Genomic DNA, 20,276 nt, shown 5'->3' on the forward strand with positions numbered 1-20,276 from the left:
CCGTGGACGTTAATCACGATCGCTGTCTAGCACAACACCTGGAGCTCAGGGGGCAAAACAATCGAGTGCTGCTGTTTGACTGAGGAAGAATAAAGTAGTCGTGGTAAGTCAATCACGTGACCACTTAAAGACAAAGCAACAAGGTGATATATCCCAGTTTTTAAATTGTGTCGATAGGCCACGTAAAACCAGAGTCATGATAAACAAGATATACGCGGCATATTTTCCTCAATAGTTTCGCCACGTTAGCACTAGCAAGCACTCTCTGCTTATGAGCAAAAAAACAAAACAAAACAGGGGAAGTTTTAGGAGTGACGTCGATCGAGAGAGAGAGAGAGAGCAGAAAAAGAGAGAGAGCGAGTTTTGAGATGTGAGATTTGTGACGTTTAGCGTGTTTGGAGTGTGTAGTTAATGTGTTGTCTTGTGTAGTTAGTGTGTAGTGTTGTGGATAGTTTTGTGTTGTGTGTCAGAACAATGAGGTGACTGCTGTCTCCAGGTAGAAACAGCAGTGATACACCTGCTGCTGTCAGACCTGCAGGTATCAGGCTGTGATGTTCTCCTTTATAGTGGACAGAAAATATTTTTTTGGAGTGGCACAAATAATTTGTGTGGCATCTTATTGAAGAATAGCTGATTGTTCTGTAAATAGTTTGAAATGGTTATTTAAAAAATCAAGGTAAATGGATGCAATTAAATTTGTTGTTTGCAAAACTTGTGCATAGGATTTTAAAATTGACAATTAATATTTGCATTTAAAGTTATGAAATATGATTCATTAAACATGTTTGTGGTTGTTACAGTAAAAATATAACTTTTTCTACTCTGATTTTATGGTTTTTGTCTGATTTTAGATCAATTCTGGTTGTACAGTATGACAAAATGAGAACATAACTGTAAATTCAGACACGCGAGGTTGTGCTAAAAAGAATGATACCAAACAAGGCAAAGCAAATAGTTTTTAAAGGTAAAATGTGGAGGGAAAATCAAGAGTAGTAAAAAAATGGCCAATTATACCCTGGACGCCAGAGGGTTAAACGTTCTTTGTTTTTTTTTAAAGTAACGCAATAGTTACTTTTCCAAGTAATTAATTACTTTTAGAATATTGTAACTCAGTTACTAACTCAGTTACTTTTTTGAAGAAGTAACTAGTAACTATAATTGAATTACTTTTTCAAAGTAACTTGCCCAACACTGGTTATTTCTTGGAGAAAAAGTAACTAATTATTGTGAACTTGTGAGTCCACAAGCTTATTATTTTGGTTAAAATCATTCACAAGTAACAAGAATATTGTGTTATGGCTCAATATGTCACGGTCATGGGTCAGGGATCCAGTGTTTTGTGTTGTTTATTATTAACAGTCTTTTATTTTCGCTCTCTCTGTTCAATGTTTGCTGCCGTATCCCCTTGTGTCTGTGTAATGCTTCCTGTTTTACTTTGAAAGTCCGTGTCCAATGTTAATGTTTTCAGTTTTGTTTCCCCTTGGGCTCATCATGCTGTGCTCTCCTCCTGTGTCTCATTCCCTTGTTATCCCTCTGTGGATTTAAGCCCTATGTCTTCTTCTGTTTGTTGCTGGTTCGTCTGTGTATCATCCATGACATTTCCCCTGTCTTTAGTCTTCAGTTTCTTTTTACTTGTTTCTGGTTTCCTCCCTGTTTAGGTTTTGTTAGTTTAGTCTTTGTATTCCTGCATTTGTATTTATGGTTTTGGGCTGTGTCAATAAAAGACATGTTTTCAGTTTAAGTCCTCATCAGTGCTGTTTGGGTCCTATCTCTCTTCACTCCACACATCCGCCCTAGCAGCCGTGGCATAAAATGAGTGGAACTAAGGAATTAAACCTCTTGGAAAAAGGTTTAGTGTATGCTGCTGACATTAACACCAACTGGTACGTTGCTCTGTGAGGTCTTCGTTGTTGTTTTTTTGTTGCAGATATCTGGATTTTTCCTGCTGCAAACTACGCCTGTAACAGCAGCAATAATGAACTACTTTGCTTCAAACAACAAGTCCTTTGTCACTGACAGGCTATTTACAGTTGTGTTTCACCCACAAATAAGAAGTAATTCATATCTATATCAGGTTAAATGTTGAATTTACGTTATTAGTGTGTGTGTGTTTGTTTGTTTGTTTTCTTAAGATAGAAACTGTTGTTTTGACTACGCAAAGTCTGTCCTTATGGTGCCAACTGAAACAACTCCTAATTAGCAGGAGAAGTGTTTATTAAGAAGTCTGGCTGTGAGATCCAAATGGTCAAAAGAACTGGCAACACATATAAACTCTAATGTGTTCAGTGAGATAATGATAAATTAATTTCCTGGAGCAACTTATGTTCTGTTGATTTAATTATTATATTACTTTAAGAATATACTGTGATTTTTTTAACACCAGGGTCAAAACTTAGAGTGAGATAAGATGGTGTACGTTCCCAGCAAAGATGCCCATGTGGGTCTACAGCGAGTCGCTGTAGGTGCACTGTGGGGCTGTGTGGGAAGGGCAAATCTACACTTAACCAATACAGGCCCCAAGTTAGGCAACATTCTCGTCTACACTCCATACCAGTTGGTGCCAGTGATGCACTATGGGACATATATGGGGCCCAGTACCAACCCACAGCAAGCAGCTCACTGTGGGCTAATGTGGGTCTGCCTAGGTCAGTGCCCCCACACGAACCCCAAACAGGCACCTTTGTTAGACAATCTTTTGTTTGTTTGTTTGTTTTTTACAGGACACCTGAGAACAAATACAGTAAAACATCTCAGTACAGCTTTTCTTTTCACCAATATTATTCAACAAATAAGGTCAATTAAACTTCTTCTGCATAATACATGTCTAGTTTCAGGTTGTTTTGCTGTACAGTCCAGCAGGAAAGTTAAGAGCTATTCTGGTATAAAGAAATTTTAAATGCAACCTATCCTGTGATGTGTCTTGGCTTTTCACTTTGAATTTGACTGGGGATGTTTAACTAAAATGAATATTTTTTTTGCTGACCTTAAAAAAATATCTGATAAAGCAATAATGTAAAAGAGAATAACTTTCTTTGCACTTTGGACTCACTGGTAAAACATATCAACTTTAATGTGTTCATAAAAAGCCCAAACCCGTTTACTACGGTACTTTGGTTGCACATAATTACTTTAGTCAGCAAAGGCACCCACTAGCTTCAACATAAGTAAAATTTCTGAGTTGAATAAAACCGACATAAGAAAAGAGATCGTGACAAACATAATGAGACACAAAGTGAGTCGTTCTGTTCAGTGCTTTAATGTGACAACGTACAAAGAGATAAATGCCAAGAACTGAAATTTCTACAATGGCATGTAAAATTAAGCTAATAGACGTGCACACACACACACTCTTTGTCTCTATGTCAGACACACTTACTTCTTTCTCTGTCATTCACACATTTTGTATACAGCCTAAATCCCTATGCACATCAATAGCCAGTGTTTTTTCACCAGTCTACTGGAAGACGGAAAAAAAACCCAAGCGCTCTCTGTTTACAAGTCTCTACTTTTCATCAGCAAGTTGATCATGAAACAAATGCTAATAGCTACAATCAGACCAGGCTAAAACATACAAGGACAGTGTTTTGTTGTATGTTTAACAAGCTTAAAAGGTTCTCGACTAAGGACAATTACACAAGTATTGTTATTTATCCAGAAGTGTAAGGATGTGCCTCATTGAATGGGTGCCAACATATCTGCATTGCCATTGAAGCTCAAACACATATCTGCTTCAGCCTACCATGTATTCGATTTCTGTAAATTTGCAAATGTTGCACTGCAACTTTGAATCTCAGCAGCTGCACCGTTTAACAGGGTTGAACTCCCAAAGAGCAGTAAGCTTTTGATCTGGATTTATCTGTCAAGGCACTCATTCTCTTTACTGAGTGTGTATGGCAGGTCGGCAAAACATAAGAATATGAGACAAGGGCTACTTCCTCCTCAAAAGTATTTATAAGAAAACACATAAGAATTAATATTTCAATTTTATTTTGAAGGTGTTCAATTTATATTTTAGTCCTTTCATTAAATTATTCCTGTGTGTTTTAACCCAGGTCTGTTACAGTGGTAGTGCCTAAGGCCCCTCTACACCACAAACACAATCACCAAGCAGTGACCATACAAAATTAAATACAGTAGCGGTTTTACCGAAATATCATACAATGATAATCTCTATTACTGCACCTTACCATTGGGTCAGGTCTTCTGTCTCTCACTGGCAAAATGGAGGAACAAGACATCAAGTCACACATTTCTGTATTTATGACCACTGATTTGGACTCGTCGCTGAAAACGGTAACACTGAAACGTCTTTCAAACTGAAAAAGTTGAAGGTCACAATCTGAAAAGCTCTTTAGATTACAGTCCAAATGTTAGCAGTACCATGCATTGTGTTATAAAGTAGAGTTAGCTGCCAGCAGCAGGACATTTATCTCACAAATTGAGAAAAAAAAAAAAAGATAAATAATAATCTCCTCTCTTCTGAATTATTAATAAATCTCAAAATCCCATGAGCCTGTGCTTTCTTGGAATTTGCAAGATGATTATTTTGTAAATTTAGAGAAGGAAAATACAATTGATCAAGTGAATGCATTACATTTCTGTATCATAGATTTAAAGAATATTATGCAGATGTTTTTTAATGTAAAACTCTTATAGCTATACATAGCTTTAAGACTTTACAATAATGTATTCAATATCAAAGTCATAGGTGAACATATTAGGAAACATTTTTAGCCTTTTTCCATGTGGTTCTTCATGGATGTGTAGCTCCATCTTTGGGCCCATACCATGTTGTATCTGTATGTACCTACAGCCAGCAGCTGGCACAAAGACTCCTCTGTCCTCATGAATAAATATGATAGACCAAACAATCACTTAGATGCTGCTTTACAAGCTTTACATTTGAACTTGCAGGTGTTTTTTCTACGTTTAGCCAGAACCACGTTTACTTTCATTCATCTCCTGGCAAAAAATCAATTCCCTCAATATCCGAGAATTCCTACAACTATATTAGCTCTGTATTTTGAACCTTTCTACAGTACAATACCGAAATCAATGTTTTATTTCTGTACATCAAATGTAACAGTGACTATTAAACAGAAAGGAAGTGAATGAATGAAATGTCTGGACTGTAATCTAAAGCAGGACCTTCTTTTCCAAGTGTGATGATTTTAAAGTGAAGAAGCTTCTCAAATATTCAAGTACAGAACAAACAGTTTTCCTCATCAAGAGCAAAAGAAACATTTCTGCCCACTGTAAATATCACTGTAAAATAAATGGACTTCTTGCAGCAGCTTGAATCAAGAGGTGACTTCACAGCTCAACTTTTATTTTAAGGTGCCAAGGGACCCAGCCTGGTTCCTATTTTTAGGCAATAGTTACCTGACAGCTCCACAGCAAATATGTGACAATGGGGAATAAAGAAAATACCAGACAACACTTGCACCTCCTCCCTGTGCTTACAGCATCCAGACTCGAAAAAGGAGGTTGCAGGGTTGGCAAAATAATTCAGTACAGAGGGGGAGAGGAAAACTAAACATTATTGCACAAGAGTATCGCCCAATCTAGAGTTCAAAATTAACATAGAGGGTAAAATATTTGGTCTTCAATTATCTTTTCACCCAGAAATTGTTCTGGATCCATGGCAACTACCCAAAAATACTGATTGGACCCAAATCCGGAGGGCAGGGAAATATAAGTAAACCTTAAATTATTATCACCCTGTTGGGACATAAAGCAATGATTATCAGATCAGTCTGTCTGTAAAGGGGTAGTGCTTGATATATAAAACCATCTTGGGTTTTGTTGAAATGTGCCCTAACACCTGTTAACTGTGTCATTTGATATCGGCTAATACTGGCATTTTCTTCTCCCATTTCAGCAGATGCATGCCTGGCTTGTTGGCCAGCAAAAACTTAACACTCCGGATGCAGTGCTGATCGCTGACACTTACTGTAGGCCAAGACATGGCAGCACACAGTAATACACCGATTCCTTATACACATATTGTGTGTTTTTATTAACATGCATTATATTTGGCAATCCAAATGGCTTCTTGTAATCACCAATACCATCTGACATCAGAGTTTTGACATGCATGTTTTTCTGGCCTACTCGTTACCATTTGTCTACACTAATTTTATTTACAGATTATAGAGAGAGTCACAGGGTCAGTAAACCTGATGTGGAAATGATGATATTAAGAAAAGTAAGAGTTTTATTTTTGTTTTAAAAGCAAAAATTGCTTAGAGCCTGTAAAAGATCATCTTTTGGGTTAAAACACACTTTTTTATAATGTTAATCATTTATTTCTTAGGTTGCCAGAGCAGGGATCTCACGTATTTTGAGATTTTATTTAAAAAATACGGACCAATGTCTTTAATCTATCTATCTATCTTAATTTACCCTATTTTCTCCAAGAATAACTCTCATTAAAATACTATTTTATAATTCAGTTAAAAGTCTACACAAATCTCAGCTATTGTGTACAATACCCTTTAGTGTCCTTTGTTCTCAAGGAAAGCGCTCTTCCCATTGGATAGTTTTTCCAGCAGTTTGATAACACAAAAATATTATAGCCTTGGTGTTATATTTTACAAAAAATCATGTTTGTTTGATCTTCTTTCCTTTCTATCGGCCCATGATGCAAATTACTGTGGAACGATTGTAAATGAAAGTAAAGATAATTACTGAATTTTATACAGTAAAATGTGAATTTGTGTGTGTATGAACATAATTAAATTCAGAACACATTCTAATTTTCTCAAACTGCTGCTGTGCATGACAACATGGCCACTGAAAGACTGGAGCTGTGTGTCTCATGTGTGTTGTAGACACTGCCATGAGCCAGATAAGAAGACGAAGGATGCTCCATATGTCACGGTGCAGAAAAACGCAGCATGATAGGCAACCGAAATTTAGCCGAGCGCTGTCCCATCTCACACCTCCAACCATGGCTAATCAATGATGACAGCTGGATGTGCAAACCCTGTGGGTTGCCACAGTAACAGACAAGTGGGTTGAAAACAGAATATTGAGCAAATGTCTTTAGTTTATTCCACCCTCCTTACCTTCTCCCACAAGACAAATCGATCTGTGTTATGAAAAGTTATGAGGCACAACTCTAGCATCTGCAGCATGTCTCACATCCTTGTGAAAGTTTAAGAGCTTCACAGAACTCTAAAAATAAAATAAAACAGCTCCTAAATAAGCACTTACGATGATGATGATGATGATAATGATGATCAGCTTGAGGGTTTCTGACCTCATATAAAGATATGCTGCCTATGCATGTGTATGTGCATGTGCATCCATGTGTAACTGGCAAAAGTCTGTCAGTCTGACATCCTGTTTTTCCAAACAGAAAAGTTAATAGACATAATAGCAGTTCTTGCAATTCAGAATGGAGGCATTAACACTGGTAACCTGAATCCTTTGTTACTGTAGTGTTGTCAGTATTCCTTAGACTGTATCACGAGCCTTGGGAATAAACATGTAAGCCCCCTACCTCATCTGTCCCAAGAGGCACCATTTAACATGAGGCTTATCAGTCTGAATATCCATTAGAGTCAGCACTGACACTAGTGTTGATTGAGGCAAAAAACTTAAGCTCCAGACCACCAGGTTCACTGTCTGGATTCAAAACTTCTGATAATACAGTTATTGGCTCAAGTCCGATGTTTCCCTTTAAAGTTATTGGGAATTGAGCTGTTAATAGACACCCACTCCCTCCCCCTTTCCCAGAACATTAGAAATGTTATTCAGGCCCTATGTACCTCTTAGACTCTGAAGATGTGACCAGAGGGTTCCAGACTTGAGGTAGCACTAGTAGTATTCCTCATAGTTCTTGGGATTGAGGCAGTAGAGGATTCCCCCACCGAAGGAAAAGATGGTGCCTCCCCAGGCCAGGCCGTAGCCCCAGTTAAATTCATGGTAGATCCTCAAGTTGATACTCTCGATGAACTTGACAGGGTAGAGGACCAAACTGCAGGCCTGGAGTACAACTGGATGCGATATACAGATTTGAGCAACACTCTACGCATGCATGTAAAGCTGAAAATAAACTGGAATTAAAGAAAAAAAGGTTATGTCTCAAACTGCACAAATTGACAAATAAATGGATAAAAGTTATATTTAAAAACAAAGAAATTATTCACGTGGATATAGCAATTCAATCTCCAAAAGTTGAATCTGTTCATCTGGACGTAGCGTTTTGTGGGAGAAACGTTTCGTCACTCATCCAAGTGACTTCTTCAGTCTCAGCTGACTGCAGGTTTCCCCAAACCTTATAAACAGTACATTTGCATAATGACTGAAACCAGCCCACTGAAGGAACAATGGGCTGTCACCATCTTACAATGCTGTGATTGCAGCCATTCCCCAACTCTCTGTGAATGGTACTCATGGCCATTGATCAGTGTTCTTTGATCAGTGGGTTTTGGTCAGTGATTGTTGATCAATGGTCATGGGAATTTGCATAATTATGATTAAGGAACTGACCTCACAGCCCATTGTTCCTTCAGTGGGCTGGTTTCAGTCATTATGCAAATGTACTGTTTATAAGGTTTGGGGAAACCTGCAGTCAGCTGAGACTGAAGAAGTCACTTGGATGAGTGACGAAACGTTTCTCCCACAAAACGCTACGTCCAGATGAACAGATTCAACTTTTGGAGATTTACTTTCCTGGATGATTGAGAATGCATCAAGACATAGCAATTCAATCTTCGTAGCAGATCGTTTTGAACACAAAACATTGTCTTATGGATCATTATCATCAGTTAGTAAGTGCTGCTATCACCCAGAGTCAGTCTAAATTTACCATATCCAATAAAGCCATGCAAAATTTTATCTTTACAATATAAAAATGATCTGAGTTACAGGTCTTTGATGTGCATTGGCGTTGGTTAAAATTTGCCAGTATTTCAGTTTTCTTTTTTATTTATTTACTTATTATTTTAGCATCCCTCCCTGAGAGCCACTTTATTGTGGTGGAGGGTTTGTGTGTTGTCTGGGGCTTTTGCCCTTAGAGTCACCCAAGGCAAACTGGTCCTGGATGAGGGGCAGGACGAATAGTGATTGAGATGACCCCTATGAAAGAAAAAAAAAGTCAATGGAGCAGATTATCCTGCCTGGGATCGGGTTACTCCCTCTTGTGTTATGGCTGTTTTCTGTTGTCTTATGAAAACACTAATTGTACACATCCATGATGTTTTGAGTTGGGTATTTACCCTTTAAATTTGACTCTCATCTGGAGAACTTTATGGCACCAGCTAATCTTTTCATGCCCACGATGACCAGTTGGGAAAACCCTGTTTTCGTGACATCATGATTTTGAAGAGTGGGCTGCTTAGAATCTCATCAAAAGTTTCAATTTAAACTTGCTATACTTTAAACCATACTTTTCTATATGTTGTACACATAGACGGTGGTCACTCACAGGATTTTAATTTTTTGAGTAAACAGAATATCAAATTTAATATTTGGCCAGTGACTATATTTAACCATTAATTTTGACCTAGAAGATGAGTCTGGTGTCAAAAAGGTAAAAAAAAGAAAAAAGAAATCTTTCACGTGTTGTAAATTGTATCAACTACTAGGGATGGGCCGATCCGATATTATGTATCGGTATCGGTCTGATACTGACCTAAATTACAGGATCGGATATCACAGAGAAATAAAAAATGCAATCCGATCCATTAAATATCACAAAAGCACCTCACAAAACTTGCGACATGGCATAACCGAGCTCATAACCTTAGCACGTCAGGGCAGCATGCGTAACGTGATAGAGCAGCTGTGGCGTGCGAGACCTCTCGGCGGCCTGGTTGAGCATTTGGAGCCTCGCTACCAAACCAGCATTTCATCTCTGAGAAAGTTATCCCAGAGAGAAGTAAAGCAAGTGTGTAAGTTCATCTCTGAATGTTTGTAAAGCATTTCCACATTAAGCTTAACAACCGAACAACCGATTTTGAAACCTTCTCCACTGAATAATCAGAACACTGATCAAGTTGGAGTTGGTGTAAAATTGATTTATTTGCAGGTTTTTCCCAAAAACTTGAAAAAATAAACTGATTTAAAAAGCACAAAATCGGTCATTCTAAATTTTCTTGTATTTAGTCGATATTTAGACTTGATTTTTTTTTTAATGTATGATTGAATCAAACAGTCCAGGCTACATATTTCAAAAATATGCAAATACGAATAAAAGTGGTATAAAATAAACAAGTCTTAAAGAGGTGTTAGTTGTGATCCATTATTCACTGAGAGTCCCTTTATAGTTCACCCAAAACATTCAGCCTCTGTACTGGGCTCATTTAAAACTGCTGTCTGCATCCAATCATGGAAAAACCAGTACGGATAACAAGTAGCCACAGATGACTGATCTCTGTTTTCCAGGTTCTAAAATTATACATCATATAATGATTTTTGATGGTTATTTAATTGAAGCATGGATTGGTTTAAATTACCAAAACAGTTGTGTTCGAATCCATTGTGAAGAAATGATAAAAATGCAGTCTTGCAAAAAATCCTAATTTGCACAAGGTTTAGTGGTACTAGAGGTGCTGCAGCTCATCACAGCACCCCCTGCCAAATACAAAAAATAGATAGATAAATCTGTTTAAACACTATTCCTTATGTTATTTGTCTCCAAAATGTGTGATTTAGAATGTTGTTAAATAATCAAAAATACTATATCCCCCTTCGAAAGCATCATGTAGAAGTGATGCATTTTGACTCTCACCAGCTAAATGGTGAGATTTGCTAGATGCTAGAGCTAGATGGTGAGACAGACATTTTGAACACCTTGGACATCAGTGCCTCTCATGACAAAATGTAAGACCTAAACTTCTGACCGCCAAGTTACATATGAAGTAATAGGAGCTGCACCCTGATGAAGGTAAAGCTGCCCCCACGAAGATTATCATTATAATTAGTCAGTAATTTCAATGTCCTGCCTTTGTTGCAAAAGAGTACTTGTTCAAGTTCAATTTTGGCTGTATATCAAGACGAACAGGTTTGTAGAGTTGTGCGACGAGACACAACGCTACAACACACACATCCATAAGGATGTCATATTCCAGTGATTTCATGAGCACTCATTTTTCATTAGTGCTTTGACTGCATTCATAATTATAACACACTTTCAGCTCAGGGAAAGTCGCACAGACTCTACAAATCTCTGAACCATCTCTGTAAGAACAATTTACACTTTAGTGCTCTCTCTCATTTCTGTAGTACCCACAGTAAGATCTTAAAAAAATGTCTGACAAGTAGCACATCTAGCTTTGCAAAATGAAGCATTTCATGCCCCCAAATTAAAATTATCCAATTATTCCTGGAGGTAAGAATAAGGGAATAGTGGAAATGCGCTGGCCTTCGAAATGAAATTGGCAGGAATCATAAAAATGTCTAAATTGGCTAATTAAGTAATCTTATTGTGTGTGCGTATGTGTGAGTGTGTGTGTGTGCGTGTGTGTATATTTTAGGGCATAAGGAGTTTGTGGTCTTAAACTCAGGCTTTTGACTTATGTTTGGACAACATCAGTATTCTTGTGTATACTGACCTGCAACAAAGAGCATGAAGGCAACAGGCGCGTAGAACCGCCGTCTTGTGCCAATGCACACAGAAAATAGAGCAACCAAGAATGACATCAGCACCAGGGCTCCACCCCCTAGTAACAGGGCCAGCGTAGCAACCTGCCAGTCTGTAAGGGTAAGGCGAACAAGAAAAGAAGGAGAGAGCGTAAGATGAAAGTAAGTAAAAGAACAGAAAATGCATTCACTGTGAGAGAGTAAAACCATGACCATCCTATTTATATTGGAAAAAAAAACAATCACAAGTAAATAACTAATGTAAAACTAACACAAAAGCAGTGAGTACAGTATACTGAGAAGGAGGTAAGCATAAGAGAAAATGGAACTACGACAAAGAGGAAAGGACTAGGAGTTGAAAGAAAGGATACTGGGGAAGGACTTTTTATATTATTATACTAATATACTACTATTTTACTTAGAAGGTGTCCAAGAATTTAACCAATGAAAGAATGAGACTAATAGAAAAGAATAACGGAGAGCCGGAAGAGAAGATGGAACTGGAAAGCGGATATAGGAAGAAGGAAACAAAGCAGAAATTAGTATAACATTACAAGGACAGAGGGCAAAATGAAAAAAGTTGGCAGCAGGATGGGGAAAGAGGATAGTGAAAGGAAAAGTGGAGGTGGAATGGGGGGGGGGACAGGAGATGAGTACAGTGCAAAGGATCTGGGGAAAGAGAGGTGGTGAACAATATGAAGACAGAGAGCGCACTTAGTATGTCTAGGCCAACAAAAAGCCCGGTCTAAAAAGCTTTGCTGGCAGGTTATCAAAAATCTGCCCGTATTTATATACTGTGGCTTGAACCACACTGAAATAATTCACGCACATGCACACTAAATATCATTATTATAAACAACACATTATCTTAAACTGATGATTATATTTCTTCCTGCTCCATTTCAGACTTAATGATTGTCATTTCATGTAATTTAGATTCTCTTTATATTATTTCTTTTTCTTTTTGCCAGACATTGTGGGAGGCATATTTAAACTGGCCTTCATTAAGGCAGCACAAACTATGAATAAGTAAGTAAAACATCTGCAAAATAAAGGTAAGCATTTTCATTTGGTTCTAAGTTAACCACACTAAGTAAACTACCAGTTTAAAAAAAATACGGTCTGGTTGTAACCAGTAACCTTGTGCAAAAATAAACCTGAAACATAGATTTTATAATGTTTTCAGATTTTTACCAGCTTTAAAAATGGTTATTAGACTGGGGGTCTTCCCCAATAGAGCCAGATTTACTAAACAGGGCAAAAATAGCAAGGGAGTACAACACCCAAAATAGTGCTATTAAGACTCAAGATATGCCTCATTATTTTCATAATGGGGTTCAAAGTCAACGTTCAAAGTCAATTTCTGCAACAGAAGCTGTTGCCACCATATCATTCTCTTACCTTTATTTTACACGTTGAGAAAGGAACTACCAAAAATGTATATTCAAGAGGGTCAGTAACAAATGCAATGGTGTAATGCAGAGCTTCTCAACATTTTATTGACTTAGCCATCAAATGACTAACGGGAGCACAGAAAAAAAAAGATAGGTGTTATAATGCTAAATGTCATTTCTGCAGTGGTTTATGTTTTTTGTTTTTGTTTTTTAAACCAGTAATAAGGTAGCTATGACATTTAATGTTTAGTTTAGAGAGTGAGGGAGGAAATAAAACATGAGAAAAAGGAGAAAGTGGGAGGAAAACAAAATAGAATGGGACAATGTGAAAAGACAAAAAAGAGTGAGGGCTGATGGATCTTGGTGACAACTGTAGTTCAGTTTCAAGCAAAAAATAAATGTAATATTTATTTTCAGCTTGCAGTCTCATTTTCTGAACACTTACTCGGAGAGCATGTAACACAAGTTTATCATTTCTGTACTGATAGGATTGTACCGTCTACAATTGTAAAAGTTTGATTAAAGAAACGGACTTTCAACACCAAAGAGTAAATACGACTGATACAAGGTTATCAGTTTTTTTTTATGTTTAAATATCATAGCTTTTATATAATTCAGAATTTTTTTTATAGATGTTTTTATATAGTTCTTGATTAAACAGACTGATTTTAGCACACTTACAGTGCATAATTACATAAATTGTAAATGTACAAATTGTTTTCCATATGTATATAATTTAATGTCCTAAAAATTGGAATGGACAATTCGCATGTTTTTTTAATCATAAATACGGGCCACTTTCGGCCCAACCAGTATTACATATACATATGTCTCTAAAAGAATGCAACAAACATAAAATGTAAAAAATGAAAGAAAGCACATTTAATGAAATTAAGACTAGGCTATTGTTAGCAGTTTGTTAAAAAGTTTGAGTAACTCTAGCCTATCTTCAGACCAATCAATTTAACAATTAATAATTCGGTTGCTCTCCCTCGCAAATTTTTTTTTTCATCCAAGTTTTTGAAATTATGTGGAAAAATGCATATATAAAAATAGATATAAAGATATAAGCATGTTATATGTGTGCCAGCTGGTTAACCAGTGGGCCACTCTGAGAGCAACTTTGTACCTGTTAGCATTAACGGAGGTGAAATTTGAGCGCATTGGGATGGACCTCATTGGGCCAGTTCACTGGAGTGCATGGGGATATAACTTCGCCCAGTATGCCAGATTACCAGTCCAGCCCTGAATACATTTTCCTGGTGGACCAAGGCACTTTTGGGTTAATGAGTCGCCTGCGCACCAGCTGTACAAGCACTGACAGCAGGCCATTCATTCATTTTCATTACTGACACTGAATTGCCCAGTCAGATCTCTTAATTCAATTGGTCCCTCCCCTACCTTTGATGAGTGCTCATGCACCTTGTAAAAAATGTTTAGTGTGGAAGAAGTGGCAAGAAGCTGGAGAGCTGAGAGAAAACATGCTAGCTGAGAGAAAACAAGGTGCCTGCTGCTCCGTGAACAGTAGTACCAGCAACAACTAGTAACCATACCTCATTGTCACAGTAGCCCGCTGCTGCTAGCATTAGGTGTGGAGAAATGAAGAAGAGACTGAGGAAAATGAAATTCACATGGTAAGATAATAGTACATAATTGGGAATAAATGTCTACTTTGGCCATGAGCTACTGCTAATACCTAAAGTGTAGCTCTTAATTATTGTCCCATACTGCAGTGCAAATAAAAACTAACTGAACAACAACTGTACTGACATAACTAAAACCTGTTTCAATATCAATAGTCAAACAAATGAATATATACATAATATGTGTATGCATGATAGCGATAACGGTGGGACGCTTGAACCAAAAATGACGGGGCTGATTTTTTGTCCTAGTCCAGCCCTGTTTGTATTTGTTCTTGTACATCAGCGTCCATCACCAGCAGACTGATGAGATGGTGAAGCCTGAGTAAAACAGAAATTATGTTCTGGATCTGAGAGCAGAGCTACACACATTGGGTAGGTTATCACGTGAAAATCTTCTCCAGGTCCAGAAAAGTCAGCAGCAACTATACAAAAGAGGGGATAAACTCAGACCACTTTCACAGGGAGATAAAGTGCCTTGTGAACCTTCGTGGTTACATGGCAAGGGGAGGATGTTGACTATGAAGGGGTGGAGCCACACAAGTATTTCACCTCAACCTCCTTAAAACATGGAGAGAGGTGGAATCCGTTCCTCTGGTGAGCTTAGCTAAGGATTAAGATGACCTGGGGGCTGAAGTGCCAAATTCAACTATTTCATCCTTTCTTCTTTGTGATGACCATCTAGGGCCAGTAGGCTAGGCTGGACGGCACTCCAATGTAAAGTCGGTTGATGGGGGTATGTGGTGGGGTGTGGTCGGTGGCTCAGCTAAAGGGGAGGGGTGGTGCAACGGGATCAGGGGCAGTGCCAGGGGAGGCTGGCCAGCGCAGTTGCCACTGATTGTTGAATCATGCCTCTACTATTTCATCACCGTGCTGGGAAAGAGAGGAGAGTTGCACGGGAGCAATTGCAGTGAGCTGGGCAGATGAGAGAAAGAGTGGCTGCAACAGTTAGAAATAAGCACTATAAAGATTCACAGTTAATCACTGCTATGACCACTGTGTGTGTTGTGCTGGGTCAAACAGTAGCCAGACGTGTTACACCCCTCTTCAATAACTTGGTGCTACCTGGAAGATTTAAAAGGTATTTAGGAAGGACTCTTCTGGCCTGAACACCCTTTGGAGAAAACACAGGTAAGAAACACAATCAGTAAAAATTTTCACTCATTAAGGTATAAATTATTTTTCCCGTCAATTAAGGATAAACATCACACAAATGTTAAAATAATATTTTCTGTTGGCTTAAACAAACTTGCCATACTAATAAGGATTTCTGTTGCTAGATAGACCTTCACCACCTTCACCAAAAACTAAAGAGCAAACTTGAAATCCTCAGGAAACGGGGTGAAAGGCAGAGAGACGCAGACCAACGAATAGGACACCAAGAAACACAGAGTAATGCAGACTGTCACAGAGTAACGCAGACGAGCCGACAACGAACACAGACCGACACCCACTAAATATACACACACAAGGTAACCGGGTAATCGCACACAGGAGGGAAGAACAGCTGATCCTAATACACATGATGACAGGAGGACACAAGCTGAACACAATGACAACAGACAGAGACCTTCAGAATAAAACAGGAAATTTTCCTTGTTCGGATTAAACAAATGCAAATAAATTGAAATAAAGTTTTCCAACGAGGCATGCAACCTGTATGTCTCGCAATACTGAACATTACAAAAGCACAAGTTTAACTAAGCACATTAGTAAGGTTTAACAGATTTTTCACACACACACAAGCACGGACCCAGAGACACAAGCACGGGCCCAGACACAGGCGCTCGCACGAGCGCGCACAGAGACACAGGCGCGGGGGCTTCTGATGATGGTCTTGATCACATGGGAAACTTTTCCAATTTGCAGTGAACTTCCCCTACATTTTCCTGCAACAGTGACAACACTGGCAGTGCACAGTTTCCTGTGCTCTCACACTCTCTCTCTCAGACAGTGAGGGAGTTCCGCTGAAGAGCTTATGACTATATTCCAGGTTGTGAAATTATCTTGAGGGGTCACTTAGTGCATTGCACAAAGACACAAGGGTATCCTGACCAAACAGAACTATGACACACTGGGAGGATTAACAGACACTGTGACAAAGACTAAGGTAACACAGCACTATTTATACACAAGAGGGTAAACACATGGTAATGAGACAAAACACTCTGTTTGGTATGTGCTGGAAGAAACTTGGTTGACAAAAGCCCCACAGCAGAACCATGAGACCACTGAAAAGATTCACTACAAAGACCCTGGTACCAAACACTCCCAGAGGTCTTTTATCCAGGTTACAGAACTATGAGTGGGTGAGGTGGACCTACACATACATTGGCAGGTGGTTTTGATGCTGTACTTGTTTTTCTTTTTGAGTAGGGCAGGCAGATTTAATCATACTATTCAACTCAGCTAACTTTGTGAAATGTCGACATCCAACTCAGTGAATATGCTGCAAATCTGCCCATTGTAGCTACATACTCAAGAACAAAGGAGGCGAAGAAAGCATTTTCCCAATGATGAGTTCAGATTTACTTCAATATGAAAAGAAATGAAAACGTCATTGTAAATGGCGAGCAGACAAGAGAAACTGCAAGGGAAAGCAAGAGCAACTGACACATAAAGGGTGTGATGTATATTTAAGATCAATATTTGTGGTGGAAAGATACTCATACGACATAGAACCTTTGCAATGAGATATCTAATTAAGGAGAACTGGTCAGGTCTCTGAGAGTGAATAGGTGTGTGTGTGAAGAAAAGATGAGACACTCACACAAACATTAAGTGAATGTGCGTGTTCCCAGGTCCAGGGAGAGATGGAATGGAGATGCAACTACAGAGAAATCAGAGTGTGACATGAAATATTCAACTGGGCTTCAGAGGAGAATGTCCAGAAATAGGTCATCTCAACATGGTAGCTTCTGATTGGCCCAACACACACACACACACACACACACACACACACACGCACGCACTAATTTAAACGCTGACATACAGATTTTTTGTCACACAAAGACAGACACACAATCCATCACACACACACACTCATGATCTCATCCCACCCACAGAGAGAGCAGCGTAGACTTCTGGATTGGTTCCAGGTAGATGTATGTATGTGACAGAAGATTTTAAAGATTTTTTAATAGCCCAGTAAGCTCCTGCTTTCACACTGGTTGTAAATACAGCCACTTTCACTTTAGTTAAAACAATGCGTGTGAACTCTGGAAACAAATCCAACATTGATGATCAACCAATACTCTCCTGCCAAGAAGTGCAAAACCTCTCCTGGACCTGAGAACAAGGACGCGTTCCCAACAACTATAGAATGGGGATAAAAATTAAAAGAGTGAGATAGGATGAAGTCATTAGCTGTGAGCCAGCACTTTTCCCCTCCACTACACCTTCCTTTTTTGTATATTGTTGACAAGTTAATTAATTTAGAACTGACAAGTGGCAACATCAATAAGTGCAGGTGACAGCTGTGGCACTTTCGAAATCACACAAATTAATTACCTAAAAAACAGACAAAGAAAACAAATGCTTACAGTAAAGAATAAAAAGCTAGTGGGTGTTTTGCATTTTAATAGGATGTTATTTTCAGATTATCAAAATAGTTGTCGAGTAAGTTTGAGATCATTAATCTTTATTGTTTTAAGTCTAATGTAATTTTATACAGCTCCCTGACTTGTTGGTGCCAGCCATCGTGTGTGCTGAACAACATCTTAGTTATCACGTTTAAGCTATCGCATTTATAAACGCATTGTGTGTGAAGTAAGCTCTAACTGTACAAGAGACATCCACTTTACCGCCACAATAATTCATCTGGAGATCCCAGAGGAGACAGAGACTGACGAGGTGTGTCAGGGTGACGCTGTCTTATGGCAGTGGGCAGTCAGAGTATTAGCCAGGATGATAACTTTCTCTGGCTATTAGAGTCGACAGGCTCTGGGTATTCACCACAACTCCTTCATTATGATCAGCTTCAACATCAGTTTTCGCTGTTATTACGAACAACTCTTTGTTATACAAAGCTCCTGTTAGTGCACATTAGAAAAGATAACCACGCTCTAACATCTTACCTGAAGCAGGTGATTTTATTTATTTATTTTTTCATAAACCCATACAACATCGATATCCCCTTCCTTTCATTACCTGAACCCAGCGTGCTGCTGCACTGCCAGTTCTCGCTACTCGTTGGCTTCCAGCAGGACTCCCACAAGGACAGGTAGTACTGGTCGTCGGCAGTCACCCAAGCCGGGCTCATCACGGCTCCTATGTCCAAGCAAAGCGCCAGGAAGACGCACACCAGCCCGACAAGCTTCAGCGGTGTCAGTGGGGAGCTCCGCGCTGACCCCTCCGTCTCGGGTACAGCAGACGCCATGGCGGGGCTGGAGAGGCGAAGAGGGCTCGAAACAAGGGGAGGGTGTGTGCGTGTGTCCTATGAATGTTTTTGATGTATCTGTCCCTCACGCTGTTTGGAGGTCGTATGCGAAAGTCGGTCGGGCAAGTCCCGGGAGAGTGTTGTTACTGCGGCCAGACACTGCGCCTGTGGGCACCGCCGGCGCCGAGTACCGGCGATCTCTACCACTTATAGCGCTGACGTCAAGGCTTGGGGGAATCAGCAGGTAATACAGGGTCCTAGGGAGAGAGAGAGAGAGAGAGAGACCTCTATTAATTACGGTATAGACATACTGTGGGAACGAGGAGCCTGGTTAGGCTCAAGAAATCTTACACTAAATCTTTAGATATAAAAACAAAAGCACAAAAAAGACAGGCTAGCCAATTTCAGCTGTCAAATGCCCAGCAAACAAGCTAATAATTGTTAACGTTTCATTGACTGACGGTCATTTTATTTGACCCAACTTAATTTGGCCACTCGGGGGCAGCAGATACAAAAACACAACCCTGACATATAATCACCTGGTCAGTATGTTCACCCTCTGTTCAGTTTTCAACCTTTACTTAAATAAAACAAACATTCAGACTACACTTCTAAAACAAGTTAATTACAATGACTTGTTTTAAAAATACAGTCTACAGCAAAATAAACATACACACGCACACACACAAAACAGGTTATTTGACAGTCCATCTTGATAACTAGTTAGATTTACGAAAATATACTCTTGTCTGTTTAGTTACTTCAGTAAACAGCTTTTGTTTTAAGCCTGTTCTTTTTTAGCTAAAGTCAGCATCCCATTTTATGACACAATTTATGGATGTATGGATGGACACAATACTCTAAACTAGTATTTACTGATAAAACCAAAGCTCAGCCATCTCATCATAAATATATGAATAAATATTGTAAATATTGCCATATTTTTCCAAATCTGAGACTTGAATACAATCATCTACAGACTAATATGCAATGTCATAGTGGCCATTTTTAATACAGTCTATGACTATGGCTCAGGTCTGGCTTTGACACCGGAAATTAACGAGTTATAAAGACCTAAAGATCAGTTGGCTCAGGTTACATCTCTGTCATTTATCTATGAAACCTTTATAATATTGAGAATTGTAAACAGTTTGTCAAAGCAACACCACTTCAAGTTTACATTAGTACACTGAACTATGCAACATAACCAATTTTGTACTAATTCTATTTACTGATACGATTTTAATGATTTGTGAAACCTCTTTTCAT

At 38.8% G+C, this 20,276-nt stretch overlaps 1 protein-coding gene across 1 annotated transcript; it reads right to left on the reverse strand.

Moving 5' to 3' along the window:
• Nucleotides 1-3,181: 3,181 nt before the first annotated feature.
• LOC100694732 (transmembrane protein 47-like) lies at nt 3,182-19,442 on the reverse strand. The gene is made up of 3 exons (XM_003459154.5): nt 18,779-19,442; nt 11,565-11,705; nt 3,182-8,003 (listed from the first exon to the last, which is right to left on the reverse strand). Exons 1-3 carry the CDS (start codon nt 19,005-19,007, stop codon nt 7,825-7,827), a joined length of 549 nt encoding a protein of 182 aa, XP_003459202.1. The 5' UTR covers nt 19,008-19,442; the 3' UTR covers nt 3,182-7,824.
• Between the last annotated feature and the right edge of the window lie 834 nt (nt 19,443-20,276).

Source organism: Oreochromis niloticus, linkage group LG23 (genome assembly GCF_001858045.2).
Source record: "Oreochromis niloticus isolate F11D_XX linkage group LG23, O_niloticus_UMD_NMBU, whole genome shotgun sequence".
Taxonomy (NCBI): Eukaryota; Metazoa; Chordata; class Actinopteri; order Cichliformes; family Cichlidae; genus Oreochromis; species Oreochromis niloticus.

Coding starts and splice junctions, on each gene's coding strand:
- LOC100694732 (XM_003459154.5), bottom strand. CDS start 19,007: ATGGCGTCTGCTGTACCCGAGACGGAGGGGTCAGCGCGGAGCTCCCCA. Junction 11,706..18,778: donor CAGCAGCACGCTGGGTTCAG/GTAATGAAAGGA, acceptor TTACCCTTACAG/ACTGGCAGGTTGCTACGCTG. Junction 8,004..11,564: donor CTTCATGCTCTTTGTTGCAG/GTCAGTATACAC, acceptor TATCGCATCCAG/TTGTACTCCAGGCCTGCAGT.